This window comes from Pimephales promelas, chromosome 13 (genome assembly GCF_988280905.1).
Source record: "Pimephales promelas chromosome 13, fPimPro1.hap1.1, whole genome shotgun sequence".
Classification (NCBI taxonomy): Eukaryota; Metazoa; Chordata; class Actinopteri; order Cypriniformes; family Leuciscidae; genus Pimephales; species Pimephales promelas.
In genome coordinates, this window is record NC_142781.1 from 32,987,634 (window position 1) to 33,015,583 (window position 27,950).

At 36.1% G+C, this 27,950-nt stretch overlaps 1 protein-coding gene across 1 annotated transcript; it reads left to right on the plus strand.

The window, feature by feature from the left end:
• Positions 1-21: 21 nt before the first annotated feature.
• On the plus strand, positions 22-27,916 carry cd109 (CD109 molecule). Its single transcript, XM_089118911.1, has 33 exons — positions 22-206; positions 1,530-1,702; positions 1,919-1,947; positions 2,050-2,286; positions 3,060-3,185; positions 6,901-6,940; positions 7,026-7,107; positions 7,180-7,273; positions 7,358-7,493; positions 7,590-7,699; positions 8,875-9,150; positions 9,241-9,339; positions 9,405-9,467; positions 10,018-10,194; positions 11,061-11,213; positions 11,673-11,762; positions 11,867-11,936; positions 14,158-14,263; positions 14,633-14,747; positions 14,827-14,940; positions 15,958-16,176; positions 16,765-16,906; positions 16,988-17,164; positions 17,245-17,326; positions 18,142-18,370; positions 19,647-19,818; positions 20,054-20,244; positions 22,657-22,803; positions 24,155-24,220; positions 24,746-24,882; positions 25,877-26,033; positions 26,767-26,869; positions 26,958-27,916. Exons 1-33 carry the CDS (start codon positions 136-138, stop codon positions 27,152-27,154), a joined length of 4,380 nt encoding a protein of 1,459 aa, XP_088975037.1. The 5' UTR covers positions 22-135; the 3' UTR covers positions 27,155-27,916.
• The last annotated feature ends 34 nt before the right edge of the window (positions 27,917-27,950 follow it).

The following is a 27,950-nucleotide window of genomic DNA, read 5'->3' on the forward strand; positions in this document are numbered from 1 at the left end:
TCCAGTGAATGGGCTGTTGTTCCCTCAGGTGTGTAGGTGGAGTGATGAAGGATCAGGTGTTGGATCGCTCTATAAAAAGCATCTGTTGGTCTTAGTAGTTCAGTAAGTGCTTTCACTGGAGTGTCACACCTGCAAATGGAGTGGATTCAAGTCTTTGGAGTTCTGGAATGTTTACTATTCTGCAGTGGAACTCTAGTTATGCCAAGGTTTGTCAAATTTCCAATTCTATTATATTAACATGTTTGAAAGAGTCATTTAAAAGGGGATTACAATGGTTAAAAATTGAAGAAAAAATGCATTACTTAAAATACCACAGAATAGAACTTTCGTATTCTTTTTGATGTTGATGATTTAGTGATGAACTAGAAATTTTTAGCAAATATGGAAAATCCTGATAGCAAAATAATAATTTGTATTGTGCTCAATATTCCAAATCTGTATCTTTTGTCTCTTTAATTTGTTTTTGAAATAAGTCTCTTATTCTAACCAAGGCTGTATTTATTTGATCAAAATACAGTAGAAATAGTAATATTGTGAAATATTACAATTTAAAATAACTTTTCTATGTTAGTAGCCCTCAATCGGGTCATGGGTGCTATACGACCCCAATCGACTTTTACTTAATAAAAAAAGGGTTCCCTTCATCTCAGTGGAAAAAGATTTAGTGACTTTCTTGATCTATTTATACACACACCCACACCCACACACACACACACACACACAAAACTGGGCTTGATTCGGTTCTGAAGTTATGTAAAAGAAAAAAAAAATTCGGGGTCAATATGACCCCATATTGAAATGAATGGGAAATGTGAAAAAAACGAAATATATTTTCTTCATGTGTCAAATAAAAAAAATAAATAAAAAAATCCAGCATAATCCTGAAAAATTTTACACAGAAATGAAGGCCTAGTACTAGAGCATAAATGCAATGTATCATAAAAAAATTGTGTGGTATATGGATACAAAAGTACTTTATATCTCCAAAAAAACACAGCATTAATGAATAGATGAGAAGTGAACCAAAAAAAAAAGATATATTATTTGTATGATTAAAAATGTATATTTTATGTACAATTACTCAATCAACTGTTGGGGTCGTATAGACCCTGAAGTGTAAACAGGAGACGAAGACCATTTTAAAATGAAACAAAAAACTTTTCTTATCAATGTTGAAAACTGCTTCATATGTTAAAAAAAAAAAAAAATGTTGTAGCATTATAAATGTCTTTACTAACACTTTTGATGAATTTCATGCATCCTTGCTGAATAAAAGTATAACATTTTTTTAAACAAATTGTACAGAACTCACATTTTTAAATGGTATAGTGGAAGATAGAAAAGTAGCTGTTTAGAGTTTAATGTTTCTAATGTTAAGTTCTTAAAAAAAGTTCTGTTATTTGTTATCTGTGTCCAATTTCAGCCAATTCATGCTAATATTCATAATTAAAAACTCTAATCATTGAGAGAAATATATTATGTATCTCAATCATAATCCCATGAAAATACTTTTTTTTATTTTTTTTTAGTTTCAGCCTAGCAAAGAATCCCTCGTATCTCATATCCGTCTCTGAAGTTCTGCGCTGTGGCGTTCCCACCACAATATCAGTCAGCATTCTGTCAGATTATCCCATCACAGTCACAGCTGAACTCATTCATGGAAACACCAGTGTGGCCCAAACACAGAGCACTGTCTCAGCAGGTAAAATATAGAAATGTAACATTTCTCAAGACTCAGTTGTATAACAACATATATTCACATGTATTAATTTAGTCTGAACTCTTTAAATTTACATTGAAAATCGCATTGTCAAACCCAAAAATGCACATTTTATACAATGTAAATACAATAGTACATAATACACAACTCCACCCTGTTCAAACAAGTATTCGTGTCTGTTCTGCTTTGATTTTAAAGGCTCTACCAGACTACTGTCTCTTCCACCTGTGAGTATCAGGACTGCAGTTTCTTTGATTGAATCTCCAAATGAATTGATTAAAAACCAGAAGGTTTTTGTCTGTGACCTATGTGTTATTTTCCCTCTTCAGGTCTTTTATGATGAATTGAGTTACTGGTATCCATATCAGCTTCACGTTAAGGGGTTTGTTGGAGCTGCTCAAGTGTTTTCAAACTCCACCGCGATGGTCTTCAGCCCCAAGTGCATGTCCATCTTTATCCAGACTGACAAGAACAATTACCAACCAGGGGAGACGGTGAAATTTCGGGTTGTATCGGTTACTCCCGATGGAAAGCCATACAAGGGCCAGCTCAACCTATATATCAGGGTGGGTGTCTCTCAAGTGATTGGTATTGGTTATTTTAGCCATATTTTGGCAGAATATGAACAGATACATTAGCAGTGTCATCATAGTGATGGGAGAAACAAAGCTTTTAAAAACATGCATCACAAAATGATGGCACATGCTGATCAGAACAGTGGGAATGCAATGAAAGCTCAGCTTAAACATGCACAAAAAAAAAAAAACTTTCACAATCTAAATGCAATTCTATTATTGAATGTGTAATCTATTGAATGCAATTAACAAATCAACTAATTAGGCCCCGGGACAGTGTGAATGCAATCAAAGCTCAGCTTAAACATGCACAAAAAAAAAAAAAACTTTCACAATCTAAATGCAATTCTATTATTGAATGTGTAATCTATTGAATGCAATTAACAAATCATCTAATTAGGCCCCGGGTATGGATGGTGTGAGGAGGAACCTCTATGTTATCATTAAAAAGTGTCTTCATAATATGATATTTATATTCAATTCTATAGTGTTTTGTTTGTTTTATAGAGTGCTTAAAAAGACCAATAAGAGACTATACATTTACTTTTACATTTAATCATTTAGCAGATGCTTTTATCCAAAGACTTACAAATGAGGAGAATGATAGAAGCAATCAAATGAATCACTGATTTAAAGAAAATTATTTGCAAAGGTTTCAAAGCGTCATGAAGCAGTGTTTTGACTACACCCATCTGGAGTAGGCTACTGAGGGATGGAGACAAACAAACCTTATTCCTTACTTTTTGTGTTTTTATTGTGACCAGGATCCCAAGGGGAATATGATTCGACAGTGGCTGTCTGTGGACGGTTTTCTCGGTGTTGTTTCAAAAGAGCTGAAACTCTCTCAGAACCCACCGCTTGGCCCATGGAAAATTGTTGCTGGAATCCACGTGAGTTGTGTGAAAACTTGAGTGGAAAGTCACCACCTGGTGAACAGCTGAAAAAATCTCACTGAATTACCTTTAAGGAATGACCGGTTGCCTTCGCAACAACGTAAAGCCATATATTACCTTCGCATCGCAACACAACACACTAAAAACACTAAGAGCACCTTAGCAACTGCATATAGCAACACAAACACTAAGAACACCTTAGCAACTGCATTGCAACACTTTAAAAAGACTAAGAGCACCTTAGCAACTGCATAGCAACACTCTAAAAACACTAAGAGCACCTTAGCAACTGCATAGCAACACTTTAAAAAGACTAAGAGCACCTTAGCAACGGCATAGCAACACTTTAAAAAGACTAAGAGCACCTTAGCAACTGCATATTAGCAACACTCTAAAAACACTAAGAGCACCTTAGCAACTGCATAGCAACACTTTAAAAAGACTAAGAGCACCTTAGCAACTGCATATTAGCAACACTCTAAAAACGCTAAGAGCACCTTAGCAACTGCATAGCAACACTTTAAAAAGACTAAGAGCACCTTAGCAACTGCATATTAGCAACACTCTAAAAACACTAAGAGCACCTTAGCAACTGCATAGCAACACTTTAAAAAGACTAAGAGCACCTTAGCAACTGCATAGCAACACTTTAAAAACCACTTGACAACACATAGAATTGTCCTGTCAACCACCCACGAACTGTGCGCAGATAGTTTTGCGCAGTCTTTCATGCACTCCCAGAAAATGCAAAAAGCTTTACTTTGATCTTGTCTCAAAGGGTTAATTCATCCCAGAAGTGAAAATTATCCCATAATTTATTCCCCCTTCAAGCCATCCTAGGTATATATGACTTTCTTCTTTCAGCCCAACACAGAGTTATATTCTGGCTCTTCCAAGCTTTATAATGGCAATACTCTTAGAAGAAATGGTTCCATCCCCCGCTTCATATGGAACTCCAAAATGGTTATATATAGAACCATTTTTTTTGGTAAAAGGTTCTATTGGCCAAGTATGGAACCCCGGGGTTCTATATAGATTCCAGAGGAACCCTTTTTTTGAGAGTGTATAGAACCTTTTAGGGGTTCCAAATAGAACCTTTTAAAGTTCTGTATAGAACCTTTTCTTCTAAGAGTGTACCCAGTGGCGGTTCTACTTTGAATTACACCCAGGGCGAGACCCCCTTCGAGCGCCCCCCCCCCCCCCCAAACCAAACCAACCAACCAAAAAAAAAAAAAAACCACCCCAAAAATAAAATCTCATTCCGTTCATTTGAAAAACACAGTGAATAGAATCCAGTTCTTTTGCTAGATTAATCTAACTTTAAAGGGAGGAAGTAACCATTAGCGCATTGGTTATTGCCTTGAATTATGTGCATGGCACACTTTTAGTTATGACTTGTTAAAGTATACTTTGTCACTAAATGGAGTATTTAAAAGTAAAATCGTCAGAGAGACACTTAGGCCTATTTTGTAACACAATACTTATCTCTTAAATAATTTTGAACAGCTATCATATTAACAACTATCCAAACTGTTATAGACCTAAAATAGCTTTTGTAGCCCTATGTCACTCTTAAAATGTCAGAGAAAAGGACAGAATCAGAGATTATTTAGAAAATAGAAAATTGTACTTTGCATAAAAACACATAAAATTGATCATTATGTAAATTATTTTCATTTCATGAATATAGTGACCAACATGATCACAGAATCTTGTTCAAAAAGCCTAATACACAATGAAATCAATTCACCAAGTTAATAACATTAAAGATTTGTTTTTAAGGAGTGTCTTTTATCTTACCTACTAAACTTAAAAAAAAGGTTAACACAAAAGATTAAAAAAAAATATAAACCTCATATTTCAGCATTCAATCATCTCTATAAAAAGAATGAGTCAATAAAGATATATTCCTGACATTTATAATGCACAGTAGCTGATCTTTTAATAGTAAAATTCGGTCCGATTTTCCCATGGCTGTCGTTGCTATACAACCATGCACTCGCGCTCTCCACAATGGCAACGATGTTTTAGTAGCTAATGTATTTCCACCACAGAAAAACGCTTGCTGAAGCTCTGCTAAAAGAGTTATTTACGGAGAAGAGAAAAAAAACCCAAGTGTTTGGGTGCACGTGCACTCCCATACTGAAAAGATTATGAGCGCGCCTCCCGCGAGCGCGTAATGAGCGCGCTTCCCGTGCGCCTAATCGCCTATTTGAAATAACGACCTCAAGCGCGCAAAAGACGCGATACGTGAACTAATCAAGAGACCCCCTTGACATCGCTTCTGTGCACGGCACCTTCTCCGCAAGCAGGGGCGCCATTGCCAATAATTGAATTGAAATGATAAAAAATAGAAAACCTTCGCGGGACAGAGGATTTTTTTTAACTGCTCGTGCCGCCCCCCATGTGACATGAAGAGATGCCGCCCCGGGCGACTGCCCGGTTCGCCCGTGCCTAGAACCGCTACTGAGTGTACCTTAGAGTTTGAAGCCCAAAAAAAGCACATCCATCCATCATAAAAGCAATTCATACGACGTCAGTGGGTTAAGGCCTTCTGAAGCAAAGCATGCGTTTTTGTAGTAATTAAAGTTATTAAACGTAATTTCGGAGGAGTACGCCCATCTAATTTTCTAATTATTACTATAAAAACCTGCCTCTTACCTCTTCCCAGCGTTAGTTCTTTCAGCATCCCTCTTTCGCCCCTTCTCCTCCTTTTTGTAATTTATTTATTTTTTTGCTTGTGTTAAAGAGGAGCTTGAATATAATTTCCTCCATGAGCCCCTTTATAGCAGACAGCAAGCCAAATCTGTTTACCACTTACACAAAGATTAAATGCAGCACACAAACTCATGAATTAAAACTTTATGAACTGTAATCACTATAGCTTCAGGTAATGTCACAATCGAGTCGAGTTCTGGTGTATGAAATAAGTAGTGTAATTTTAGGTGAGAGTGGACACCTCTTGCGTTTCAAACAAATAAGGCTGGGCAACAAACTCAAGCTCATTTTTTTCTTATTTTAGACTTGTAATTCATGACTGGAGTTTTATTCTGTTCTTTCTGCAATTCACGTCATGTGTCGGGACTCTTCCACCGAAACTAGACTCGCATACAGCCGTTACTAAAAGCCATACATTAAAGTTTAAAAAGTTATAAATATGGAAATTTTATTAACAAAAATGTACTTAAAAATCTAATGTACCATTCACTCCCATCATAAAGCTTAGGGACCTAGGATATTTTTTTTAATTCTGATTAAAAGAATTCCAGTAAAGAGTGTATAGATAGGATGGCTTAGGGTGAGTAAATTATATGGGATAATTTTCATTTATGGTTGAACTAACCCTTTAAGGCCTGTCCACATCCATAACCGTAAAGATAGTATTAGTTCACAGCGGTTATCGTTCTGTTTATTCTAAGCGCGTTCTTGTCGGTCACAAAATGCTCCAGTTCAGGATTCTGATTGGCTGTAAAAAAAATAATAAAAAAAAAAAAATATGTAACGTCGTTATCGTTCACTGAAAGTGATCACTGTGCCATCGTTGTAGTTTTGGTGTGAACTGCTATTCTTCAATATTGAGAACGATTTTTAGAACGATATCTTTATCGTTATCTTTCTCGCCTTTGGTGTGAACGGGATTTATAACGTAACGTTATTGATTTAATTTCAGTTTTATTGCTCTTTTCTTAACACTGTTATTTTGGACACGCAGGATGTTATACAGGAGAGATCGTTCATTGTGGACTACTATGGTGAGATTTCACATAATACTTATCATTTATGATCAATGTTTTTTTTTCTTTTCTTCAGACATTAATCTTAAATATATGTTTATAGTGCTTCCTAGATTTGAGGTGAAGGTGAACGTCCCCTCCGTCCTGCTTTATGAAGACACACTGACAGGGACGGTCACAGCAAAGTGAGCGTTTGTCCTGAGCAATATTATTATTCATTAGAAACACACAAGCAATACTTTGTCTTGTTTTCTCAGATATTTTTATGGGAAGCCCGTCAGTGGACTGATGTCTGTGACATATATTCATGTATTCAATGGCCTCGATAGACGTTACGAACACAGTGAAACGGTGAGTACAAACCGTTCAAATTCAAACGGTTGAATTTTTAAGTTTACGTACGTTTGTCAAGCTGACTTGCTATTTCCGGTGTAGATTGACGGATCTGCTGATATCACATTTGATGTGTTATCGTACAAACTCACTTCTGATTACGCATATTCATATTATGAGGGAAACGGGCCAAGTGAATATATCGACATTACCGTGAACGTCACCGAGGGCGTTACAGGTAGGCTATGTCCCGTCCTGTTTAGGCCGATCTGGAAGCAAATTAATAAACAAATAAAAATGTCCTTTCAGCTGAATTTCATTTCTCTGCCTGTAGGTTTAACATGCAACAGTAGTGTGAGGGTTTCTATTGTGGATAAGAAATATCATCTTGAGTTTCTGCAACATCCACAAATCATTAAACCCTCCATGACCTTCACTGCTCAGGTAAAGACAGAAGAAAGTTCATTAGCTTTACATTTCTATCCATATATTTGAGTGGATTTTGGGTTAATTTGGTGAGTTTAAAAGTGTCAAGGGGACACTGTGTTAAGACTGTGTCTAAATAACTAGTTTGACCTGTAAAAAAAGATTAGTTGACTCAACTCATCTTGTTGCTTTGACTGAGTTAAGTTGAGTCAACTTATAGTCTGTTGACTCAACTTCCTGTATAAAGTAATGTGGACTGGAAAACATTACAAGAGAAGAGAAATAAAAAAATGCATTCACCCATTCATTCACCCGTTCATTATCCAATGGGTTATAACTGACTTAAAAAAAGTTAGGACCAGTCTTGAAAAAACAATTTAAATTTCAAGACTAGTCTAAGTGTGACTGGCCACAGGTCATTTTTACTCAAAAAAAAAAAAAAGAAAGAAATTATATTTTACATTTAAAAAAATTAAGCCTATTAAAAAAAAAAAAAAAAACCATTAAGATTTATTGTTTTCTATTTTCATGACAATACCCTTAATTGTGTAAGACATCTCTGTTTCATTACTGTGTTGATATGTTTTACTTATTGTAATGTTTTTACTTTAATACACAATGCTACTGGAATGATTTATTTATTCAAATTAGCATAAATTAACGGCAGTCCAGAAATACTACAGTGATTTATAAATAATATAGAATAAATATATAAAATAGTAGTTTTTTTTTTTTACATAATTGTGTTATAATTATTTTCACATTAATGACAATATTTAAATGATATATCATAATTATTTTTCATTGATGGCACTGGCAGTATTTAAATAAAATATAATTATTTCACATTAATGACAGCATTTATGTAAAATATCATTATTTTCAAATTAATGACTGTATTTAAATAATAAATCATATAATATAATACCTGTTTATTTATGTATAATATATGTTTAATGTCACAAATCACAATGCAAAAACATTCTAAAGATTATGCTTCAATTTCTTTAATTGTTTAATTGTCATGACAATAATGTCATTATGCAAAAAAGTTTGTAAATTATCTTTAATTATTTATTTAGCTAGTTAGAATTCGATAGTTAGTTAGTTAGAGAAATATACCCCAGACATGACCAACAGGTTGTATGAGATTCATTCTTTCAAACTTTTCAAATGTTTTCCTGATTTCCCAGGTGAAGTTATCCAGCTATGACCAGCAGGCCCTGAGTGCTGAAGAACAGAGCAGAAGTGTGCAGCTGGCGGTGACCCAGCACAAGTTCAGCCCCTGGACGTGGATGTGGAACGAGAAGGAATCCCTGGTGCCTCGCATGATGAACAGTACGCCGATGTCAACCTTCTCTCCCATGTATGATATTCCAGTCCAAGAGATCCAGCTTCCAGTTTCTGCTGATGGGGTGATGTCATTTCAGGTTCAGCTCTCTGACAGCGTCGCCACACTTGATATAGAGGTGCGAACACTTCATTTTTCATTAGTAGAAGTGTGTAAATTGGCACGCAGCCGAGCACTAAGCAGTGCTTCCTCCTGATGTTGGTTTCAGGCACGGTTTGAAGACACAGTCCAGCGTCTTCAGCTCTACAAGAGTTATTCTTCACCCAGTAGATCCTACATACAGCTTCACAGGGACAGCGAGCCTCAGGTACTCAAGTTGTTTGTGTTTTGTTTGTTTTCACTGAGTTTGCACTGACAGGGTGACTTTTGCAGGTCGGGCAGCCGCTGTTCTTGACTTTGGAGAGCAATTTTAACCTGACCAGATTCCACTACCTTGTAAGTATTTTCTTTTAAGCGATAATTCATTTGATTCGGAAGCCCATTTCTGACACACAAGAAAGAAAATGCTTTGATAAATCTTAATTATGACATAGAGAGTCAAACTTTGACCTAACACATAATTATGACATACTTAGTCATGATTTTGACTTTTTGATGACAAAAAAGGGAAATTATGACAAAAAAAGTCAAAATTATGACATACTAAATGATAATTGTAACTTTTTTCCTTAATGTCAAAATTGCTTCCGTAATTATGACAAAAAAATCATAAATTTTACTGTAAAAAGGGGAATTTATGAGAGAAAAAAATCATAATTATGAGAAAAGTCAGAATTATGAGATAAAATGTTGACATTTTTGATTTAGTATGTCATAATTTCAACTTTTATGTTGTAAATTATTTAATGATATTAGTAATTGCATATTTCAAATGATGCTTTGTTGTAATTCATTACATTTAGATTGTTTTTCACAACGGTATCCTGTTAATGATATCTGTAGTAAGTGCATTGGGCATGTGTGAGAATGAGCCTGTGTGTTGTAGGTGATGTCCCGCGGTCGGGTGGTGGATGCTGGAACGGTAGACTCCTCTTCCTTCAGTCTGAACACAGATCAGTCTTGGACTCCACTGGCTTGTGTGATGGTGTACTACACGCTTCCAGACGGAGAGATCGTCAATGATGCTCTACAAGTTACTTTCACACAAGTCCTGAGAAACACAGTAAGAGTTCAGGACAACAGAACCATCACGGCGTTACATATAATAGTTTGGAAAAAAAATTTTTCTAGAAATGTCAGGGTGGATATTAATAAATGTGATTCAATTTATTCTTCAATTAATTAAATAGTCATTGTTTTAGGCTACTGCTTTCCTACCTATAATGTAATGCCTATTAATGTTAATATAATAAAAGTTACAGTAAGAAAATCAAATGACAAAAGATTTATTTCATACCCAATTCCTGATGGATTTTCTTGTTGAATATCCTGAAGTATGTCAAATTTAAGAAAAAAAAAATTAATTACTGAGCTTGACTAAACCAGAACAGATAATATATTATAAAATATTATGTAAGAAACATAAAAAATATTACATGACGGACAAAATGCCATGAAGGGGTTTAAACAGAAAGAATGTATTTCATATAAAATCAGAAATTTCAGTCAAATTTATTGTACTTCAATTATATTTGATACATTTATTGAATTACATGTAACCCATTTAATGCAAGTGGGCATGCATATATACTATTTTTCATATTATTTAATATATTTATTACATTATGTATTATTTTCTGAATTAAATTTGTTAAATAATTGGACTAAGTCAGTCTACTTTTGCATGCTTTTAATTACAGAAATAATATTTCATATAATTATGTGCAAACTGAATGTAATGTTTTTGGACTCTTCATTTAAAGTTAGTTGCAATTACATGAAAATGAATTAAAGTTATTAATTCAGTTATTTGAATATTGAATTATTCTTGTTGAATATCCTTTTCTACTCTGAAATGTGTCCCATTAAAGAAGTAAAATGGGTTTCAATGTCTTTATAATCATGAATTTGACTTGATCTAAATGACAGGTATCCCTGAGCTGGAGTCAGGATCGCGCCGGGCCGGCAGAATCTGTATCTCTCTCCGTTTCGGTGTCCGAGCCCGGGTCTCTGGTGGGAATTCTGGTGGTGGACAAAGCAACAATGGACTCCGACAAAGACAATGGCATTACAGAGACGAAGGTGATATGGTCTACTAGAGATTATAGATCATTTACGCTCACAGAATAATCTGAGACATCAACACTGGGGCAATATGGAGATCCATTGTTTGTCCATTGTATGGAGAACTCTCTCACCTGATGTCTTGTCTCGTTCAGTGTATTGAGGTTTAAAGTGTGGGAAATTAGCTTTGGGATTTCACACGATTGTTTGTTCCCACAAAAAAGATTTCATGATAAGTAAAGCCGGTCATCCTATGTAACCAAATGCCAACACCACGCCCGAATTTCACTTGTTGACAAAAGGAAGAAACTAAAACTAGAACTAGGTGAACGGGTTTGATAATGCAGACACCATTGTGTAGTTCAATTTGTTGTTCTGGATGTGATTTATAACAATGATCAGCAAACACTGACTCCAGAGCAGCTTATCCTGATCTAAGATCAGAAAAATGATCTTGTGTGTGTGTGTGTTTTGCAGGTGCTTGAAGAATTTATGTCATATAGCACAGAGATGACCCATGCAGATTACAGCAGCATGAAAATGGGAGATCCGTATTCCATATTCATGGTAGATCAGACATATGAATGTCATATGATGTTTGATTGTTATCTCAGGAACAGAAATGTATCACTTTTCCACACATGGTTAATGGACACTGTTTCCTTCTACAGATGTGCGGTGTCACGGTTCTGACAGATGCCAGGCTGAATCAGCAGAGGAGTCAAATGTTCCCTGCGTTTCGTAAGTCTTAAGGCTAAACCTCCTCAAGCAACCCCTTAGGAACACCCTAGCAACCACATAGTAACGCCCTGGCAACCACCTAAAACACAGTCACATCGACAAGATTTGCACTACTCACATTTTCTTAAGGCATAATATGCACTCAAACATTTCTTAAAGGAGTAGTTCACTTTAAAAAAAAGAAATTAAGGTTTTTGATGAAAACATTGGGAACCAAAGGTTCAAGGTCAAAATGAGAGTTTCAGAGCAGCTTCAAAGGGCTTTAAACGACACCAGACGATGAATAAGGGTCTTATCTAGGACCCTTTGAGTCACGACTCGAAAAAAGATTTGTTCATTTTGATAAACGAGTTCGAACAGGAGAGTCACGAACGCTCATCACAGAACAGAGCAAGGCGAGCATTTGAGCTTATAAAACTTAAACTTTTTTTTTTATTTTTTAAATGAGCGATCGTTTCGCTTGATAAGACCCTTATTCATCGTCTGGTGTCGTTTAAAGCCCTTTGAAGCTGCACTGAAACTCTCATTTGGATCTTGAACCGTTTGGTTCCCATTGAAGTCCATTATATGCAAAAAATCCTGGAATGTTTTCATCAAAAACCCTTATTTCTTTTCGACTGAAGAGAGAAAGACATGGACATCTTGGATGACATGGGGGTGAGTAAATTATCAGCAAAAGTTTTTTTTAAAAGTGAACTACTCCTTTAAGTTTTTTCAAAGACCAAATTTTGCTCTCTACATTAATATTCCAGCTCACTTTTGCTATTGAGCAGCAGATTATTGTACCAGTTGCAGGTGATTAAGGAATTTAGCTGGTAGGCCACTAAACAAGGAGTTACAATAGCCCAGTCTAGAGATTATGAAAGCTTGGATAACAGTTTCAGCATCTTTATGGTAAAGTGAAGGACTTATGCGAACAATATTGCGAAGGTGCAGAAAACAAGATTTAGCAAGCTGGACGATCTGGTTCAAAACATAATTTCTAATCACGGTTCTCCCAGTTTGGAAAGACTGAATTGGGTTGGTTTGGAAAATAATTTTGTGTATGAAAATAAGGTCCATGATGTTTAACCCTTGTGCATCCTTATGGACATTTTTGTTCTTTTCAGTTTTGTTTTTTTGATCACTTTGCCTGTGTTAAAGGTAACTGCAAAAAACTTGGCACAGGTGTGTATTTTTATTGGAATTTTACTATTTCACCGTCATTTTCTTTAAAAAATATTTTTTTGCATTAGGTACAAAACATACTCCCTCTCAGCACCTTTTGGACAAAAATGTCCCCATTGAAACCCATTAAAACTGCCATTTTTAATCCCCGGTTCAGTTAACTATAAAATTATGCAATCTTTGTTAAGAGGCTTTCATTCTGATGGCAAGGTTTCAAAATTTTATTTTTTACTATTTTTTATCAGATGGTGCCCTTTTTTTTAAAATTTGGCCTATAAAACAAATATCGCTTTATTCCTGTTTTCTGGTTTGGATAAATTATGCAACAATATTTGTGTGGGTGTGTTGGTATGGATGTCAGAGTGTGGTTAGTATGTGTGTTGTAAAAAAAATATGTGTGTGTGTTTGTAATACTGAGAGAGAAAAAATGCAAATTCAAATCCAATCACTGTGAGCTCCAGTAGGGTTTTGCTGGCACCCAGTAAGGGGAAAATATGTTACTACACCCAAACAAACTGTTACTGAAAGCTCATTTTTTGAGATATCACCCTTAAATTTGGAACACAACCTATTTAGATTTATGGCTTTGATTTTATTGTAGTTTTGAGTTCAACCTGATTTATAAAATATATATTTATAAATTAATTATAAATAATTTTCATAAACTTATACCTATATAACTTTTTGGATTTTGGATTTACTTATTATTATTACTTTTACTTCAGCAATAATCTGCAAAGGGTCTTCTTTAAAATGATACCAAACTTAAGTCTGTGCTCCAAAGCGTCACATTTTTATGACAGTTTTTTGAAATGGACATTTTTGTCCTCTTTTTACCTATGTGTAACTTTTTTTAATTGATGCACAAGGGTTAATGATCTGGCCAAGAGGATATAAATTAGAAATAGTAGTGGACCAAGGACCGATCCTTGAAGCACACCACTCAAATGGGTAGTTTGGATGTTTTCTTTCCATTAGTCTGACCAAAATTGACGTTTGCCTGTAGTGTCTTCTTGTTCAATGGTTTTCTCACTAATGCTCATGGGTTCCACAGCAGGTGAGGGACAGTATGTGGATCAGATGGCTGGCGTGGGTTATCAAGAGCCTAGACAGCGAAAAGACTTTCCTGAAACCTGGATCTGGCTGGATGCTAATATGAGGTACGTCTGTCATCACCTGATTTTCACTAGGATAGCACCTAACTGTTTTAAAAATACTTTCTGAGCTATGATCAAGCAACTTCTGAACAATAACTTGGATTTTTTTACTCTATACAATCACAAATCTCTGAGATATCTCTTTAATATCGTAATCGTTTATTCTAGAGTCGACAGCATTGAGACGAAATGGAGAGCAAATATTTTCCCCTAAAAAAAGATCGCAGTAGTTTCTGTGCTCATATTTGCCCAGATACATTAATATCAAAATCGGAATAAAAATGTTTCTCATCATATTCTCCAAAGTTCCCACATCCATTTAATGCAAGCAACTGACTGATTTATGTCTGTTTTTTTTATGTTCTGTTGCAGTAATTCTGCTTCGGCTTCCTTCCCGTTGACCGTGCCGGACAGCTTGACCTCTTGGGTGGCCTTTGCCATCGTGATGTCAGAGAATCTGGGTTTGGGCATCAGCGCTCCTGCAGAGGTGAGGCATCATGTACACTTAACCTATCGCTGAATATTAGGATGTATGACTGATTATTAAAGAGGAGATTGTTTCCCAGCTCACCGTGTTCAAAGATTTCTTCCTGTCACTGAATCTCCCGGCGTTCCTGATCCGTGGGGAACTGCTACTGCTGGAAGTCAATTTATTTAACTATATGGATGAGGATTTGGAGGTGAGATTTGTGTTTGTAAAACAGCCAGTAACCCAGCATTAATTATTCCTATAATCCTTCCTATAACATTAATTAATGTTTGTTAATAGTTATCTGGTCTTTAGTAACGGTTTCAAAACTTGAGCGCAAGATTTTTATTTTATAACTCATCAATGGAACATTATTTCTTCTGAAACGGTTTTAGTTCAACATTCTTCTAACATTATTTGAATGTAACTACTTGTTTTAGAATATTCAGAGAAATTCTAAAATTAGAACATTCATTTAACAAATGGACGTTTTGAATGTTCAGGGAGGGTTCCCACGGGTCCTTGAAATCCTTGAAAGTTGGATGTGAATCTGAAAAGACAAATACAAGGCCCTGGAAAGTTTTGGGAAGTAAACACACATAGATACAGGTCCTTGAAAGTGCTTGATTTTTATTTTGTGCAAGAAGTTTTCTGGAAAAATCCATATTATTTTCCAATCGAAATCGATTTTTTTGACACTTGTGAATCGATTCAGAATCGCCCACGTCCGCATCGCGATGCATCTAAGAATCTATTTTTTCCCCCACCCCTATGCACACTAGCTAGCTTGATTTACGTTAGTTACATGCATTTATGCGTCACGTTAAGTGTTTCCCGTGTGAGGTGCTTTGTGTTGTACTTTGCGATGGCGTTCACGCTCGTACGAAACTACTACGATGGACCCTCAATGTTTGCTGTTGAACACAACACGTGTGTCCCCACATTGAGGCTACTTAAATTCAAAGTTAACCAAGGTTTGGGAACCCTGAATAATGTTTTGACAACTTAATGGGAACGTTAGTAAAAATGTTCTTGAAATATATATATTTTTTTAGCTGGGACTGTGCACGTGTAAATTATTTTCTCAGTATTATTGAAAAATGAAAGTAAAATAGCTTGCGAATGCTGTTTCATATTGACTTTAACACAGGTTACTGGAGGCTTGTTTTGTTGTGAGTGAATTATAGCCTGCTGAAAACAGCTCTCTTCATGTCTTTGCCCTTCACAGGTGATGGTTGTTGTTGCAGAGAGTTTGGCGTTTGAATTTGTGTCACCAGACAATAGAGAATTTTCTATGAACAATGTGAGGAAAGTCTTAGTGTTGAGTCAGAACGTTACGACGCTCCTGTTCCCCATCAGAGCCACAGTCCCGGGAGAGATTCCCATCTCTGTTAAAGCCACGTCCATCTACTCCTCAGACTGGGTCTACAAGACTGTTCTCGTCAAGGTGATTCATGCTAACTTTATATATAAAAGATCCTTTTTTAAAGAAAAATATGTTTGTTTTTAGGACCATTATTTATTTAGACAATTTTTGCCTCATAGGTTCATGACTACAGTACATCTGGACATTCTTGAAATACATTTGATGATTTTATATTTCTTAGAGCAAAGCAATATTTGTAAAGTATTTAAGTTTTTATTTAAATAAATTTAAGATGGTGCAACAATACATTTTTGATTTTTATTAAAAAAAATATTTTTTTATTTTTAATTATTTACTTTATTTATTTATTTAAAAAAAAAAAAATTTATTACAATTAAGCAAACTTTCTTCTTATATGGTTGACTGTAATGCATCTGGACATTTTTAGCTGTTTTTGTCATTATTTTTGAGGATTCTATATTTATTACAGCAAAGCATAATCTGTAAAGCATTCAAATTAAATTAAAGACAGTACAACTATTAATTTTTGCATTATTAAAGTTTTTTTTTAGCATATTTAATGAACAACAAATGCTATCATAGTGTGTGTAGCAGCCGGGAAAGTGGAAAATCCTTTTAAACTCTTTATGTTGAATGATTTCTCTCTAGCCAGAGGGACTGGAGCAGTCGTCAACTCAAACATTGTTTCTGGAGTTCCCCCTGAACAAGAATACAGTGTCTAGGACGATGGCCTTTAGTTTTCCTGCAGATGTGGTTTCTGACAGCCAGAGGGCCACTGTATCTGCTGTGGGTATGTGTCTTCACTCTGTGTTTCTATTGTAAGAGTGCAAACATCTTATCTGACGCTCTTCTATATGTGTCTATGTTGAAGGTGACATCCTGGGCCCATCCATTGGAAATCTGGACACTCTCATTGAGATGCCTTACGGTTGTGGTGAGCAGAACATGATCCATTTTGCTCCAAATATTTATGTTCTGGAGTATCTGAGAAGTACCAAGCAAGCCGAGGAACAGACCAGGATCAAGGCTATGAGCTACATGTTGGAAGGCGAGTATTGCGAAATCTTAAAGTCCTGAGAAGCACAGCAGAAGTCCTTGAGTTAACAAGTCTGTTCTGTTTGATTGCAGCGTATGAACGTCAGCTTTCCTACCAAAGGCTTGATGGCTCCTTCAGTGCTTTTGGAGAAAGTGATTATTCTGGCAGCACATGGTATACATAAATAAATACAGCACAGCTTAAACTCTACCGCAAAAACATAGGGCCCTATCACACACCCGGCGCAAAGCAAGTGTTTTTTGTTTTTTTTGCTAGTTTCAGCCCGACACAGTTATCATTTTCACGTCCTGCGCCATGTTGTCTAAATAGCAAATGCACCTGTTCACCATGGACTGCTGGTCTGAAAACGAGGTGTGTTCAGGCGCATTGTTGGCGCGTTGCTATTTTGAGGCAACTGAAATAGACTGCGCAATATTTTTTTTTGTTATTTAAAGGGTCCATTAGTAATGTGCGCCTATAGGCAGGTCCATAACGCACGTACACTCTGCCTATAACACACACAGGGAATTAATATTGTGTTCATAAAGATATGGTGGAATCCGGCTAGTCCCGTCGATGGTCTGCTCACACCTCCAGTCTTTCCACTTGCAATTTGCGCCATGTAAATAGTGAATCCGCCATGGCGCAAGTGCAACTGGCTTTTAAAGGGAATGGGAGATGAGATTCTGATTGGTGTATTGCATGTTACGCCCAAAAGACACCAATTATTCATTAAGACAATAGGTTCAACCCTTTTAGACCCTGCGCCGGGTGCACTAAACCATTTTTCTCGTTGTTAAACTAGCAAAAGTAGATTCGGACACACCCTAAGTGCACTTGCGCCGTGCGCTTTAGACCATGTGCTCATCGTTAAAATAGGCCCGAAGTCTTTTCAGTTCAGTACTGACTTCAGAACCGATGGGTGAAAATGAAATCAAACACAAATCTCAAGTGTATGAGTGATTGGTGGTTTGCTTTGTGATATTCAGGCTGTCAGCGTTCGTGCTCAGGTGTTTCCTCCAAGCTCAGGCCTTCATCTCCATTGACCCGGTGGTGATGCAGAGGACAGCATATTGGCTGTCTGTCCATCAGGACCCTGACGGGTCGTTCAGAGAGCCGGGTCAGGTCATTCACACAGAGCTCCAGGGCGGTCTAGATGGACCTGTGTCTCTCACAGCGTACGTCCTCATAGCACTTCTGGAGGACGCTGAATACAAGGTGAGTTCAGACAGACGGACGGACGGATGGATTATCAAAGACAGACAGATAGATAAACATTAGACATATAGATAGACAGACAGACAGACAGACAGACAGACAGGTAGATAGACAGACAGATAGATAGATAGATAGATAGATAGATAGATAGATAGATAGATAGATAGATAGATAGATAGATAGATAGATAGATAGATAGATAGATAGATAGATAGATAGATAGATAGATAGATAGACGGGTAGATAGACAGGTAGATAGACAGACAGATAAATAAATAGACAGACAGACAGATCGATAGATAGATCGATAGATAGATAGATAGATAGATCGATAGATGGATAGATAGATAGATAGATAGATAGATAGATAGATAGATAGATAGATAGATAGATAGATAGATAGATAGATAGATAGATAGATAGATAGATAGATAGATAGATAGATAGATAGATAGATAGACAGAAAGGTAGATAGACAGACAGGTAGATAGATAGACAGATAGACAGATAGATAGATAGATAGATAGATAGATAGATAGATAGATAGATAGATAGATAGATAGATAGATAGATAGATAGATAGATAGATAGATAGATAGATAGATAGATAGATAGATAGGTAGATAGACGGGTAGATAGACAGGTAGATAGACAGGTAGATAGACAGACAGATAAATAAATAGACAGACGGATCGATAGATAGATAGATGGATAGATGGATAGATAGATAGATAGATAGATAGATAGATAGATAGATAGATAGATAGATAGATAGATAGATAGATAGATAGATAGATAGATAGATAGATAGATAGATAGATAGATAGATAGATAGACAGAAAGGTAGATAAATAGATAGATAGACAGACAGATAAATAGATACATAGACAGACAGGTAGATAGACGGATAGACAGACAGATAGATAGATAGATAGATAGATAGATAGATAGATAGATAGATAGATAGACAGACAGACAGGTAGATAGACAGGTAGATAGATAGACAGACAGATAGATAGATAGATAGATAGATAGATAGACAGGTAGATAGATAGACAGACAGATAGATAGATAGATAGATAGATAGATAGATAGATAGACAGACAGACAGACAGACAGACAGATAGATATCCATCTATCTGTGATCATCTAGGCATACATACATATAGATAGATGGATAGATAGATTATCACAGACATATAGACATATAGATAGACATTGATTTTATTGATTGATTGATTGATTGATTGAAGACTGTTTTGTGTCTCCTGGTTAGAGTACATTTGAAGGCAGTGTGTCTTCTGCCTTGAGTTTCCTGAAGTCTCGACTGTCTCAGGGAATCTCCAGTAACTACAGCCTGTCTTTAGTCACCTATGCTCTGTCTCTGGCCAACAGCACCCGCGCTCCATCTGCCCTCACCCAGCTGTTGAACAGAGCACTAGTTGTCGGTAAATACACCCTACATATACTCTCTGAAGGGCTGTGGTAATCGACACAGCATGCCACAGATGTGAAACACACATAACCCATAAGAAAATAACCGATAAGTTTCCTTTAATTCCACTCAGTGTGGCGACCAGCTGTACTGTTATGGATGAGTGTTGTACCTGGCACAGTAAAATATGTTAAATGCTAATGTGTTTATAATAGTTAGATGGTGACGCCGCATTCTGGGTCTTTCAGATGGAGTGCCAACTTGGAGATCTCCAGGCGACATCTTGTACAGTTCCTGGCAGCCGCGTTCAGCCGACATTGAGATATCTGCTTACGTACTGCTCTCCATGTACCGGCTGAAACTGATAGATCAAGGATTCATTCTGGTGAAGTGGCTCAGTCAGCAAAGAAACCATCTCGGGGGATACGGATCCACTCAGGTGTGGCAAACAGACGTTAAAAACACATGAAAGACAATAGAAACTGTTATGGGACAGAACGCAATTTCAGGCTTTTAAGCTCCTGAAATGAATGTCGATATTTTAGAAACACCGTTACAACGGAAGTGAAAGTGGGCAATGTGTTGCTTATAATTTTATAAAAGCACTTACATTAGTTTTCCTCCGAAAACTCTTATTTGAACTTTAAACAAAAGAGATTTGTGAGCATTTTTTATGCTTAACTATTGAAACCGTGAGTATTTGAATGTTTGTGGATTCACTTATTCACCGTTATAAGAGCATCAGTTTTTTTTTTTTTAAGAAAAGGAACGACAAGTGGAAATCACGCCACAAATAAACCTGGAAATATTCCTTTAAGAAAGCAAACATCTATTGAGCTATTTAATAATGTCCTGGTGTTTATGATCACTCACATCTTTGATCTAACAAACCCATTAAATTAAGGGACATGAACTTATAAGCAAGCGAATGTTTCAATTAGAAATCAAGATGTGTGAGAGTCCATAGAGGTGAGAGATGAAAATTAAATTTCATTTTAAAAAGAGCCTCATGATATTAAGCCGGATGTCTGGCAGCGAGGGGCCTGCGTTCTGTCAGGAACACTAACCTCAATGTGGACAAGCAGTTTCCGGGACTAGGCTTTGATAAAGCGCTGCGATCATGCTGAAGCCCATTGCTTTGACACAACAACTTGAACCCAACAGGAGAACATCTGACTGCGCTTGCTAAGAGTGTCCTGGTGGTGTTTGTTTGAGCATTTAAAGATTAAAGGATGTGTGGCTGTTTTTGTGCTCTGCTCTGCACATGTGCGGTGTAATTTACCAGGCGGCAGGAGATTGAAAGCTAGGTTTCTGTGACACAGAGACACCCGAGGACATGTTTATACCTGGTATTAAGATGTGTTGTGGTTGATCGGATCACAAGTGGTCGATGCCAAATCCAGAGGTAAACAGGGTCTAAAACGGTTTGAGTTTGTCCACTTCCAAAGGTAGTTTTTGACCAGATTGCTTTCGTAATGTAAACGCTCGTGTGGTCGAATGTGTTCAAACAGCCACAAAAGACCGTCTACTGACCTGGGCCCAGTTTTTCAAAAGTAATCCACAAGGATTTTGGATAACGGATTGGATCAAATCTTGAAAATGGGTTTTTCAAAAGAAAAAACGGATTAGATCACGTAATCCAGATCAAACCTTTAGTTTGTGTTTTTTAGAACTTTTTTGTAGGATTTGGATCACTTTGATTAAACTGATCCCATCCCAGATCCCAGAAGGGTGGATTCAGTGTAGATTTCATGCCCAAAATGTAATGAAAATTAAAAATGTATCAAATAATGCTATATTTGGATCATACAGTGTCTTACAAGATATCCTATTTATTCATAAAGTTTTAATTTTATTTGTTCATCCGTCAGGCTACAGTGGCTTTAATGTATTCAGCCTTTTAGTAGCAAAGTAGAAAGAGTTTGGCCTCATAAAATAATCACAATCGAAAATATTTGTGTTTTTAGAATATTTATTAGTGATATATATTTGAAACGTGTTATAAATATCCTCAATGTACAGTGTTTGTTACTTGTTTTGTCTACTTGTTGCTCTTTACATATCTATAGTTCCACATTGTGATTTCCTATCCTGTTTGAGCACTGGTTATCTAGATTTGGTGATCCTGAAAAGTGCCTATCCAGATCAGATTGATCCAATCCGATGTTGCTTTAAAAAAACTGGCTCAAAAGGAAGCTGGATTACGTGATCACCGATCGCAAAAAAAAAAAAAAAGGATTACTAAATCTGGATCAATTTTATCCGGATTAAACCTTTTGAAAAACCGGGCCCTGATGAGTAAATATTATGGGAAGCTCTCTAGCTAGAAGGGATTTAAACTTTAAAGTTTGGTTTCGAAGATGAAAAACGTATTAAACACAATGTTCTCTCTCCATTCCTGATGTCTAACACACTCTCACAGCATTCGGTTGGTCTTGAAGCTGTCGGTGCAGAATCTAAAGCTGCTGCTCTCCCTGTGTTTTGTGTTCATATGTAAATTAATATGTAGATGTTTGTTTCATCTATTAAATCGAAATATCTGAAAGAGCCCATACATTCACCCGCCGATAGACTCGAAGAAATCAGGACAGAAGTGGATGAAAGTGGACAAAAGAGACGGATTAAAACACTTGGTGTAAATAGGAATGTCTCCCTCGTCTACATTTGTGATCCGATCGACCAAAACACATCTTAATACCAGGTGTAAACGGCCTGAGAGATGAACACATATGATATCAAAAAGGAATCTATTTACTGTTTTAATACATGCTTATCCCATGTTTCCCTTGTTGAATGCCATTTTTGAAGTTGTATTGTAATATTTCTGCTCTGTGTTTTTCTTGATTGTCAGGATACGGTGATGGCGTTGCACGCACTGTCACTCTACGCCACCATCAACAGCGGCGAGTTCGTGGATCTCACCATCACCGTGAACGGAGCTCCCATGTTCAACATAGACAGATCCAATTACCTCCTGCAACAGACCCAAGACCTTCCCGTATGTATAATACACAGATCTAGACACCAACTACCAGTCAACAGATTTAAAAAAAAAGAAATAAATACTTTTATTCAGCAAGGATGCATTAAATTCAAAAGTAAAAAATTCAACAAAAAAAAAGTGTCAAAAGTTTCAAATAAATGCTGTTCTATTGAACTTTCTATTCATCAAAGAGTCTTGAAAAAAGATTGATAATTATCAGAAATGTTTCTTGAGCAGTAAATCAGCATATTAGAGTGATTTCTGAAGGATCATGTGACACTGAAGACTGGAGTAATGATGCTGTTCCATGCACAAGGGCCAGTTGTTCAAAACATTTAATCTGGATCAAAATGATCCGGATTTGGAAATCCCATTTTTTCCTATCCAGGATCAGGTAATCCGTCTTACTTTTATGCCGGTTTTTCAAAGCAACATTGGACTGGATCACCCTGATCCAGATACACAGTTTTCAAGATTACCAAATCCGGATTACCAGTGCTCTAAATGGGACAACAAATCACAATGTGGGCTACCAGCTATGTAAAGAACAGGTAGAAGAGCCAACATGGGGTCACTGTGTTTCTTATTTTGAGACAAAACACAAATGGGGACAAGATATTTTTTATTTTATTTTTACTTTACTATAGAGTTCAATGGAAATTGCGAAACGAAACGCACCCCTGAATAGCTTAATTGTTAGCCTATGTCTACTTTATCACTGTTACAGCGGTTACACAAGTCAAATGCAAAATATAAATAAAAGTATACACACTAAATGATACAAATGTATTATTTGACCAATTTTAAAGTTTTACTACATTTTCTTCCTGAAATTCACTGTGAAATCCTACCCCCTATTGGGATCAGATCCCGTTTTTTTTGGATCAGAATTATCCAAATCCCACTGACAAGTTTTGAACAACACAAACTGAAGGTTTGATCCAGATTAAAACTAGGATTGGATTCCCTGATCTAATCTGATTTCAGATTCCTTCTTTCCCTTTTGAACAACCCATTTTCAAGATTTGATCCAATCCGATAACCAAAATGCGATCAGCTTACCTTTGAACAACTGGACCCAAAAGATAGATTTCGGAAAATCAGATCACAGGAATAAATTACATTTCAAAATATTTTCATAATAATTTAACATAATAATTTTCCAATTTTATAATATTTCACAATATGACTGTTTTTGCTGAATTTCTGATCAAATGCATGGAGAGTAAAAGAGACTTTAAAAAGTCTTACGACGCCAACAGTAGTGTGTATAACTCACAAATATTTCAAAGTTATCATTGCAAACAACTAGCAAACTGTTTGCTCTGCTAAGCGAAGCATGCTAATGTTTGTGTTGCCTCTACAGATTGACGCAAGTGACGGGATTGACATTGAAGTGGTGGCAGAGGGTAAAGGCATTGCTCTGTTTCAGGTATGTCTAAACTCGTAGTTAACATCTAATGAAAACAGGCGTCATGCACAGCAGATGCAGTGTGTGCGAAACAGGCCTCAATTACTGTATATACAGCAGGCCTTTTAATATGGAAACTTCTGTTCGCACACTACATTTGGTCTGGTACAAATATAGCTTCAAAACAGAAAAAGGTAAAACAAGTTGCTTGTCGACCGTCCTGACAAGCTATCACCTGCCAAAGGTTCAGCAGCTGTGCATAATAACTGAAATCCCAATAAAGATAAAAAGAGACGTAATTATACCTTTGATTGCTGGCCATGGAGCATGTAAGTGCTGACCCTGAGACACCAACATCTTGAGCTGCTTTGAGAAGCTGTAAAACAGTGTCCAGAACTCTGTTCTGCTGAAGAATTGACCTGATGTTTGTTCATTTGTGCTTCAGATGTGAATGATTGGGGAGAGATGTGCTGTTACTTTACAAAGTGATAAAATGGAAAACAACTACCAAAAAAATTAACCATTCATTTTTTCTTAATGTTTCAGCTCACTGTGTTCTACAACGTGATGAACCTGAGAAGGTCTCTCAGACGGCGTGATACACACACAGATGAGGCCTTTTATTTGGATATAGACGTAATGGACAATGGGGAGTTTAGTGTAAACCTTCACATATGTTACAGGTGAGCGGTTGGACTGAACACACACGCAGGGCTCGCTTTTTGCCAAGATTTCATCAGCACCAAAAAAAAAATAATTGATTTAAAAAGTCAACAAAACAATAGGGATTATTCAAATACTCACTGACTTTGGAAACATCACACATTTATTGAAAAAAAAAATGTTTTTAACAGTTCCTTTGAACTTAAACTCTGCTGAAAAATCAAACAAAAAATGAATAAAATATGTAACAAAAATTGTTACAAGAATCATAAATCATAAAATTAAAATTCAATGAATTGCCCAGCCTGACAAAACAATATACAGCGGCCATAAACAAGTATTTGCATTTGAACTTCAATTAAAAAGTGCAGTTGCATTACATAACAAAATATCAAAACATATTTTATGTGTTAAAATGATAAAATATCAAAACATTCCCTTAGAAGACAATAAACTGAACTGATATGGCATTTATTTTTTTTATTTATTTAAAAGGGACATTGCACATTAATAAACATTGAAATAATTATACATTTTTGACCTAATGTTATTAGGCAAGGCAAGGCAAGTTTATTTACATAGCACATTTCATACACAATGGCAATTCAAAGTGCTTTACATAGAAGAAATTAAAATAATCAAAAGAAATCAGAATAATTAAAACAGTTTAGAATAAAAAAATAAGAAATAATGAAAAATACAAATTATGATAAAAATAAAATACAGTAAATTAGGAAGAAAAGAAAAAAAACATGCAGCTCAATTTAAACACAAATAAACAGCATTTTTACCAATAAGATAATAAAAGTATAATATTAGGGGAAAACAAAAGAAATTCATCAATGCCAGGTTTATTAGACAATTAGCAATATTGCATTATATATTCTATATCTAATGCAAACCATATCTATATCCAAATACTTTTTTGGGGGCTGCCATAGATATTTATGGAAATATTCAATCAAACTTCTGAAGAAATCTGTCTGAAAGCATAATTTTGTCCATTTCTTTAAGCCTGAGGGAAGACCTGGGCCTGAGTCAGACGGGTATGGCCATACTGGACGTGGGTTTACTCACAGGCTTCAGTTTGGCCCCAGATGGTGTCCAGATAGATGATACAGTCAGAAGAATAGAGACGCCTTCAGGACGAGTTATACTTTACTTAAACACGGTGAGTTAGCGACTTCATTTCTTAAAGGTGCATTGTGCAATTCTCAGAGTTTTAGCAGAACTACGCCCCCTCTGGCGGCAAGCGAAACTGGAACCATAGGTGTGCATGCTCATGACAACTCGCCTTCTGACTGGATATAATACTGAAAATCTACAGAGCGAAAAATATACAGAGGTCGTGCGCATTTTTTCCGGGGTTCTCCCATCACAAGAGGATTTCTGATACTAAATAAATATTAAATTACCATTTTAATTTTGGATATTGGATATTTACGATTTGAGATCAGTCCATCCAGATTCAGTCACTCTTAACACACCTCACACCAGAAAATCTGAGAAAATAATATGTAAAACCATCGAAATTATCAGGACTTTAATTTGAAGGGGAGAATTGGGCCCAAAATCTTGTATTGTGGGCCAGCCTTTACTCATTCATACAATGTTTAACTGCATAATCTTATTTTCCCAATGAATTTAAGTTTATTTTTCTGACCGCATTCTTGCTTTAAGCAAAAACAAGATACATTTTGATACATTTTTCAGTAAACAAGACTTAATATCTCCTGTCATTTTGCTTCTCAGGTAAATGTATATTGATTTAAGAATGTTAAATTTTTAAAAGAAAATTGTGTGGTGCGTTTTTGTTCTTATGATGGTTTACTTGGTTGTGTGCATCATGCATCGGCTGGTTCGTGGCTTTATCTTCAATTTAATCATCTTTCCTCTCATCACAGGTGACCATATTCGAAAAGTGCATTGAAATGTCCACCATAATGGATTTTAAGGTGGCCGATGTCCAAGATGCTGTGACAATGATCTATGACTACTATGAGCCACGTAAGACTCTTTAAATAATTGCTTATTCATGGTCCTCAATTTAAATGATGTTCTGTTCCAGTATGTTTCGTTCTCTTCTCCTCTGCAGAACGGAGGACAGTGCGGTCCTACACGTCTGAGATTAGACAGCACATGTCTGTGTGTTCTCTGTGTGGGTCGGATTGTTCCCAGTGTGGGGCTCAAGACATCAGGGTGACTGATGGGACGCCCTCCATCAGCCAACATCCACTTCTGGCTCTAAGCTTGACCACAGCGCTCATCATCCTCCTGTCCATCTACAACTAATCAGTACATCGCAACCATTATAATCAGTAACACTCTACTACAAGCAAAGTTTGTGTAAATTATTGCAGACGGTTCTGTAAATGTGTTTTTTTATTCTTTATTTAGTGCAACAATGAATGATTTTAAAAACCGAAATTTCTTTAAATGACATTTCATTACTGCCAACTTAATTCAAAATAAGTGATTCATTAATTATGAGTGAATAAGGGATGCTTTTGCTTTTAGATTTTTTCCATTATCTGTTTTTAATTTTGAGCATAATTGAAATGTTAATTCAGGGTCAGGGGCAAAACTGATCTATGAACCTTTTAAATGTGAACACTGGTTCTTAAATTCATTGTCACCATTATAATAATCCACAAATGTGCACCATGTTGTAAATTACCACAATTACAAATTCCCCAGTGTTAAAAGTCATGTCTTTTTTGATCTGGTAAGTTGAAACTTCTTTAACTCAAAAGTTGGACATCTTTTTAAAAGCTTTAAGTTCTACCAAACTAACAGAGCAGCATCACCTGAAAAACTAAATTTTAGTTTCAGTTCATGTTTTGGAGAATTTTACCTGGTGTACTTTATTTGCTATTTTTTTTTCTGAATTATGTGGTTGCCATAGAAATTATTAATTTAGCTGCTCTATGTACAATATGGGTGTTGTATCATAACTGCAGCAATTTCACGAACATGAACAAAGCATAGCATACATTTCTTATGCAAATGTTAATCCATAATGCAAGATTACACTGAGAACGATAAACACACTGATGGCTGATTTCTTAGTTTTGTGTTTTCAGTTATG

What these genes read in the sequence shown, in the direction of transcription:
- cd109 (XM_089118911.1), top strand. Translation starts at nt 136, where the DNA reads ATGGAGTGGATTCAAGTCTTTGGAGTTCTGGAATGTTTACTATTCTGC. An exon ending in TCAAATGTTCCCTGCGTTTC is followed by an intron (nt 11,937 to 14,157) that starts GTAAGTCTTAAG and finishes TGGGTTCCACAG; the next exon opens with CAGGTGAGGGACAGTATGTG. An exon ending in TTATACTTTACTTAAACACG is followed by an intron (nt 26,034 to 26,766) that starts GTGAGTTAGCGA and finishes CTCTCATCACAG; the next exon opens with GTGACCATATTCGAAAAGTG.